General features: G+C 56.0%; 3 protein-coding genes across 3 annotated transcripts; 1 reads left to right on the top strand and 2 right to left on the bottom strand.

Moving 5' to 3' along the window:
- Positions 1–658: 658 nt before the first annotated feature.
- On the bottom strand, positions 659–1,978 carry W97_09019 (uncharacterized protein; the record flags this gene model as incomplete). Its single annotated transcript, XM_007786883.1, has 2 exons — positions 659–954; positions 1,108–1,978. 2 exons carry the CDS (start codon positions 1,976–1,978, stop codon positions 659–661), a joined length of 1,167 nt encoding a protein of 388 aa, XP_007785073.1.
- A 357-nt stretch (positions 1,979–2,335) lies between these two features.
- W97_09018 (uncharacterized protein) lies at positions 2,336–4,556 on the top strand (the record flags this gene model as incomplete). Its single annotated transcript, XM_007786882.1, has 5 exons — positions 2,336–2,658; positions 2,713–2,883; positions 2,937–4,137; positions 4,183–4,320; positions 4,380–4,556. 5 exons carry the CDS (start codon positions 2,336–2,338, stop codon positions 4,554–4,556), a joined length of 2,010 nt encoding a protein of 669 aa, XP_007785072.1.
- Positions 4,557–6,546: 1,990 nt separating this feature from the next.
- On the bottom strand, positions 6,547–7,072 carry W97_09017 (30S ribosomal protein S6; the record flags this gene model as incomplete). Its single annotated transcript, XM_007786881.1, has 3 exons — positions 6,547–6,871; positions 6,966–6,997; positions 7,049–7,072. The coding sequence occupies 3 exons, from the start codon at positions 7,070–7,072 to the stop codon at positions 6,547–6,549; spliced, it is 381 nt and encodes a 126-aa protein (XP_007785071.1).
- Between the last annotated feature and the right edge of the window lie 160 nt (positions 7,073–7,232).

Below are 7,232 nucleotides of genomic sequence, written 5' to 3'. Positions count from 1 at the left end.
TGGAGCTACTGCGAGCTTTGATTCATGGGTATTAGATCGAATATATGGACTTTGATCTCATCCCACGCAAAAAGAGCAGAATGCAGGACCAACCGCAAAACCTACGCTTTGAACGGTTCTGTCACATTATCTGGATCTCGTCGTTCTCATTCAACCGCTCCGTTCAACAACCTTGCGAACGCCAGCTTCCGAGGAGTTCATCCGGCGGAGCAGTGAAACACGTACGACTTCAACCTGTCCAATCAAACTGTTCAGCGGCCCTTCCAATCTGTCCATCTGAACGCAATATCGTGCTATATCTCCAGCCATCGAACTCTCCACTTGCTGCCTGCGGAGGTTTCTTTGTGATACATTGGCCACCGGCACTGTAAGTGAATCGCCTCACACAACATGGCACCACAGAGACGCGCGAAACAGGACTCCAAAGCATTTCTGCGACTCTGCTCTGCCCAGAGCGCTGAAAACAGCGCAGAATTCCCCCCCGGGCGTAGTATGCAACTGCGCACCTCTGTAACAATGAGACCAAGCATCTAGCCCAAATGCACCCGCGAGGCAAACGAACTCTATGATGAGAATTCCATCTATCTCTTGGAGGATGCCGCACTCCACCCTCTACGCCTTCCAACCCTCCCCCCTCTATGCCCCAAACCACCCCTCCCTACACACCCCCCACCTCCTCCCCACCCCTCAAATAAAACTCACTCTCCCCCACCATCTTCCCCCTTCGTTCCCACCTAGCTCTATACGCTGCCCGCCGCTCCTCGCACATCTTGACGAGCGCAGGCCAGTACAGGGAGTGGTCGTATTCGAAGTCGGCCTTGCCGCCGTAGTGGCTCCACAGCTGGGCAGAGGGGACGTGGCGGTCGAGGGGCTCGTTGAATTTCATCTTTGATTTTGTGATGGGGTCGATGAAGGGGGAGATGAGCTTGAAGAAGGTTGTGACGTACCAGGGGACTGTTTGTTTGGTTCGTCAGTTAGCAACAAGACTCAACGTGTCGAGGCAGGGGTAGGGTGATGGAGATGGAAATAGGACGGTGAGTGGGTAGAAGACAAAAGGTATGAAAGAGAGAGAGAGAGCTGGGTAGCGTGGAAGGCCGGGGGACATACGATCACTAACAATCGCCCGTCCCAACCTCTCCGGATAATGGCCCTGCAAAATCGCCAGCGTCGCCTTCCCCTGCCCCACACTCGGATTGCTCCCGCTCGAGCTCTCCTTGAAATTAATCAGCAGCGCCATCGTCTCCTGGCCCGCCGGCATCAGATCGACCACCCGCTCCAGCATAAACACAAGATGCTGCAGCTGCCTGTCGCTTTTCTGGGTATTCTGCTTCCCGGGATTCAGATACAGACACGGGCGCGCGTCGTTGTCGAAGCCCAACACAACCTGCTTCCCCGTCTCGTTCTCCACGCTGATGTAGTCCGGCGCCTGGGTGTGGTTCGGCAGCGAGGCGTAGAGCCCGTATTCGCGCCGCCAGGTTAGCGTCTGTTGCAGCCGCTGTATCGCGGTGGGTACGACCCATTTTGTCGCGCGGAGATAGCGCAGGAGACACTCTTTCGTGAGCCAGAGCCGCTCGTCGTCGAGGAGGGGCTCGTGTTTGGGGCTCCGGCCTGAGCTTGTCGGGACGGTCGTCCAGGCTTGGACCGCGGCGAGGACGTCGGCGTATTTTTGGGACTGCTCGGCGCTGAGGGGCGGGTGGCCGGCGGGCGGGTCGGGCTTGCTGGTTGGTAAGGGGTGCGGGATTGGTGTTCGTAGGGGGCCGGTGGGTGCGGGAGGTACGGTTGGGAGCGCCATGGGCTCGGTGGAGGGGATGTGCGAGGGGATCTGCGAAGGTTGCTCGGCGGGGGTGACGAAGCCGGAGGCGGTGGACGTCGCGGAGGAGGATGCGATGGGCGCGGTGGTGTCGTTGAGGCGGAGCTTCTCGTCCAGGACGGTGGCTATATCGCCGTTTTGGCGCTGAGGGTCTACTGTGGTCGACATTGCAATCTTTCTTTCTTGATGATATGGTGAGGTGCTTTCGCGCAATTGATGCTGGACCCGATATAGCAAAGACGTCAATAGCGAGAGGAGCAAGGGGGGTTGCAGTGTACTGCACACTGGACTACTGGACTACTGTACTTGGAAGTAGATATAAGTAATCTCAACGGATCTGCATCTCACCGCTGGACCCTGAGGCTGCCATCTGATCTCTTTGCGGATGACGACCAGCCTTGACGAGCACTTCCGCTGATTAGATAAGATCAGATCCAGTCGCGTCCACTTCGACGTGTTCGCGTACTAACACCATCAACCACCAAGCACGCAAACAACAAATTACAGCAGGACATACCGACGACAATGGCAGAAACCACAGAGGAATTGAACGAGTTCTTCGCTGCGCCATCATCGGAGCTGAGGCCAGAAGTATTGGGAGAACTCCAGTCCATCTTACGGCTATACTCGATATCCCCGCAGGATCTCTTCTACAAATGGGAGTCCTACAGTCTGAAGATGGGAGCGGAGGACACAAGGCTAGATCTAAAGACGGCGAGGAATTTTAAGAAAGACATACAAGACACTCTGGAGAGGGAGTCTCGAGGCAAAGCTCATACGCGTGGGCAAGAGAAGAGAGGAGTCGGTGCTACACCTCGCGCTGCGGGCTCTTCTGATGTTTTTGGGATGTAAGGATTGTCGTTCGAACACGGTTTATACAGTAAAGCTCAATCTGCTTCCAGGCTTGACAACCTCATACCGAACACGCCCGCTTCGAGGGCGGTCAACGGCAGCGCTGCCAAAAGAAAATCCAACTTCGAGACACCTCTGGCAAAGGCTAGTAAGAAAGACATCCGAAGTTCTCCTGGAGGACATCAAACCCCTGATACCGTAAAGGCCGCGGATGCAGCACCGTAAGTCACCACCTAACTCGAGTGACCTCCATCAATCTCACACACCATCTCAGCGTGACCTCCTTTGCCGATCGAGCGAACGCCGGCCAAACAATCGAAACACTCAATGCCCATATCGAACTCCCACCTCCCTCCTTAAATGGCCCCACAGAACCCCGCATCAAATTCAAAGCCAACACGGAGCTCACCAAATTCGCCTACAAAACCTCCGCCATGAAGCTGTCCGAAGCGTCCGAGATCCTCGACGACCGCATCGACGGGTTCCTGTCCCTCGTCCAACTCCACCACCAACTCGAAGACACCGCCTTCGGCAACCCCGCTGCCCAAAGTACGAGCGAGATCATAGCCGTCGGCCGCATCGCCAGCGACACCGCAGAAGGGCGGCTCAACGCAGCCAGCCTGGTACTTGAAACCAGCAGACGCACCGGGGCCGGTTTGCGAGTACCCCTAAAAGTAGAGCAACTGCCCAGCTACGAGTTCTTCCCCGGCAAGATCGTCGCGCTGCGCGGCAGCAACGCGAACGGCGACTACTTCACCGTCTCCGAAGAACTCAGCATCCCGCTTCTCCCGCCCGCGGCCTCCTTCCCCGCCGAGCTGGACGCCTATAACGCGCGCCTCGCCCCCACCACCTCTGCCGCCGACGACGACGAGGCCGCCGCATCCACCTTCCCACGCCCCCTGACAGTCCTCATAGCCTCTGGTCCCTACACCCCCGCCACAACCCTCGACTTCTCCGCCCTCACAGCCCTCCTCTCCACAGCCGCCTCCACAAAACCAGACGCCCTGATCCTCTACGGCCCCTTCCTCGACGCCGAGCACCCGGCCGTCATAAGCGGCGTCCTCGACCTCCCGGCCTCCTTCCCCATCCAGCCGGACCAAGCAACCCTAACAGACGTCTTCCGGTACCACATCTCGCTCCCCCTGTCCCAACTCCTCCAATCCTCCCCCTCCACCAATATCATCCTGGTGCCTGGTGTCAGAGATGCAGTAGCCCGCCACGCCGCCTTCCCGCAAAACAAACTCGACAGGAAGGAGCTCGGCTTGCCGCGGGGCGTGCAGTGCGTCACGAACCCCGTCACCCTGAGCCTGAACGAGAGCGTCTGGGGTTTCAGCAGCCTCGATGTCCTGGATATGGTGCGCAGGGAAGAAGTCGTGGGCGGGGCGGCGAAGGCGGAGAATCTGTTTGTGAGGGCTGTGAGGGGGGTGGTGGCGCAGAGGAGTTACTGTCCTGTGTTTCCGCCTACGGCGAGGGAGGTGTTGCCGGGGCTTGAGGGGGTCGATAATGTGAAGGGAGAGGAGGATGGGGAGGATGGGGAAGAGGGAAAGTGGTTGCCCATGGGCGCGATGCTGGATACGAGTTATTTGAAGCTGGCCGAGTGGTTGAATGTTAGGCCGGATGTGCTGGTTTTGCCGTCGGTGCTTACGCCGTTTGCGAAGGTGTGTTCTTCTACAGGTTGTCTGCCGCTTGGTTGTGGTTATGCTGACACGGGTACTAGGTGGTTGAAAGTGTTCTGACGATTAATCCTGGCACACTGAGCAAGAAGAGGGGGCCGGGTACGTATGCGCGCGTTACGGTCTTACCGGCTGCTGTCAGTGATGAGGAGAGGGAGAAGGGTGAGGTGTTGGGGCACAAGATGTTTGAGAGGTGTCGGGTCGATATTGTAAGGATATAATCTTATGTCTGGTCACGGTGTGGCTGGTTTGGCGCTGTGGAGTCTGGCATTGGCCTGAAACTAGCCGCTTTGGATACATCTTATTCTGCTATTTTCAGTTTCACAGAAACGCGCTCTGTTGTCTATACATTAACCTACACCGAGACATGCTCGTTAATCCACCATCGAATGATGTCTTGACGCGCACGTCGGAGCTCCAAGCCGTGTTCTTATTGACCTTTCGCTTTTCCCTGTCCTGACGTTCTTCTCAGACCACTCTCAACAGCGGGACACCTCATACGCAAGCCCTCTCCGTAACTTGACCTCTGCTCCTATGACCTCGACAGCTGTTGCCGTATTCAGCACCGCTATTTCATACACATACCATCCCTCGCCCCACCAACGCGCCTCAGTAGCAGCAGCAAAGCCAGCCACTCAGCACCCAGCGCTTCTTTCCCCGGCGAACCCTATCCAGCAAGCTGCTCATACGCGCGCAGACGAGAACGCTCGACAAAGTTCGAGCTCATTACCAGCGCGTCGGTCAGGTGCGCGTGGGTTTTGCTCAGTCTAGACGCTCGTGTGTCGGTTTCGGTACTAGATCGGCTTGTCCTAACGCCTCGTAAGGTGGCTGACTGCTTGCCCAGTGTCTTGGTAGCACTTGATGGAGAGTGAGCGTGGGTGGAGAAGGTAAGGAAAGTGGAAAGGACGGCGAGCGGATGTAGAGGAGGGAAAGGCGTTGAGGGTTGGTCATGGAGGTCGGAAGTGTGGCGTCTGGCGATGGATTGTTGGTGATGTCGGCGTCCAGCGAAGATGAGATGAACTTGCGCTGCACGAGCACTGTGCAGTTGCGCGTACTAGGGCGTGCTGTCAGCCTCAGTGGAAGTTCGTAGGGTCGTTGCTAGGAGATCTTTTTCTCTTCCGCCATAGTTTGCTTACATGCTCGCGTGAATATAAAGAACCGTTTCGCAACTATAAGAAAACAAAACCAAAGTGAAAGCACAGGATACGTTAGTAAAATTAGAAGTGAAGTAAAACAGCAAAACTCATCCCCACCACGTTCCCATATCCCTTGCGGGAAAGGTACTCGCGGCTGCCCGATGCGCGGGATGAGAAACCCCAGTGCCGGATTGAATCCGGCACTGCCGAGTGGGGGTTTTTTCCGGAGGAACAGAAGTGGGAGATGAAAGAAGGTGAGAGGAAGAAGAGACAAGGTGGAAAGAGTGGGACAGAAGCCTGGGCCAAGCCTACAGGCGGGATTCGAACTCGGGGGTCTGGAAATTGAGATTAGATGACGTCAGAAGAGGAAAGAAGGGAGGGGGGTTGCTCACTACGCCACGCGGGAGGGAGGGTGCGGCGGTTGTCGACGGGGAGATTGGTGGGTTGCGCGTTATATAAGGTGGGGGTGGAGGGCCGGGGTGAGCTGCAAGAGTGAAAGGGCGATTTGTTCCCTGGGAGATGGAAGATCAGTCTTGAGGCCGGATGAGTGTGCTGCTGTGGTCCGACACCTAATCGTTCTAGTCTGACCTGCATGAATTGGAGATTGTTCTGATCGTTAATTGCGTTGTCTGAGATTCAAAATCCAAATCGACAGACGGAGAAGCACTGTATGCTCCATTTTGCGTTGCGAACGAGGAAATTCGAAGAGCGGCCTGAGAGATTTACGAGGTCGAGGAAGACAAGCAAAAGGCTCCCTTTTTAGATGCAGCGCGTCTCAATGTATGCCATTGCATGAAGATGAGCAAAATGATGATCTGACTGTCGAAGTTGAAGCTGAATGTACAATGAATCTTTACCTCCTAGATACTCAACCTTGGGACTGGCAACCCATTGAAATAACAGACCCCAGCATCTACGCAAAGCAGCCACAGGGAAGTCCCCAGATCTCATCTTACAGCGAAGTGACCAGACTGCTGCTGGTCAAGCTCCTCAATCAAAACGCCATGCCAGACCGGGCCCCAATGCATCCTGCAACTATACATGCGCTTCCTCCACCTCCTCTCAACACCCAACTTCACATCCACTGGCTCAACGCATCCCTCTCCTTCCCCTTCTTGCTCGCCCACTCCGCCTGCCCTCCCACCTCCTTGATGGCCTCAAGCTTATCCCCCATCTTGACGACCGAGTACTTGATCATCCGGGGATCGAGACTGAGCGTTCTCCGCACGCTGTGCTGTGTCTTTGCAGAGGAGTCGAAGCGCATGATGAAGTAGTGGCCGCTGGTATGTAGCTGCTGGTGCTTGCGGTATGGCTTGGGCAGGAGGAAGGTGCCCCAGTTGGTTATGCCGCGCACGACGCCGCCGGCGTTGAGGACGAGGGTGCCTGCTGTTTTGGCGATTCTGCGGCGTGTAAGTGAGTTTTGGGTTCATGGACGTTACGGTACTTGTATAGACGTCTGGTATACCGTGCTTCGGGAGAGGATACGGGACATACTCTTTTACTTCGAGGACTTTGCCTGGTCGGACCTGATTACCACATTAGCTATATGTCCTCATTTATGAGGCGAAGCTACTGACCACTCCTATTAGTTCGTACAACATCTTCGCAGCGGCTGATGTTGTTTGCGAATGAGTATCGCTCTCTCTTCCCCGTCGTCGACATTTACAGCCCTACCGCATCAACATTTCCCCGCTCGCAGACCACTGATTCGCCGACATTATCCGCAACCCGTCATGTTTGGGGAGAGCTCTAGCTGCAGCT

This window comes from Coniosporium apollinis, assembly GCF_000281105.1.
Source record: "Coniosporium apollinis CBS 100218 chromosome Unknown supercont1.73, whole genome shotgun sequence".
Lineage (NCBI taxonomy): Eukaryota > Fungi > Ascomycota > Dothideomycetes > Coniosporium > Coniosporium apollinis.
This window is presented reverse-complemented; position numbering and strand designations above follow the sequence as displayed.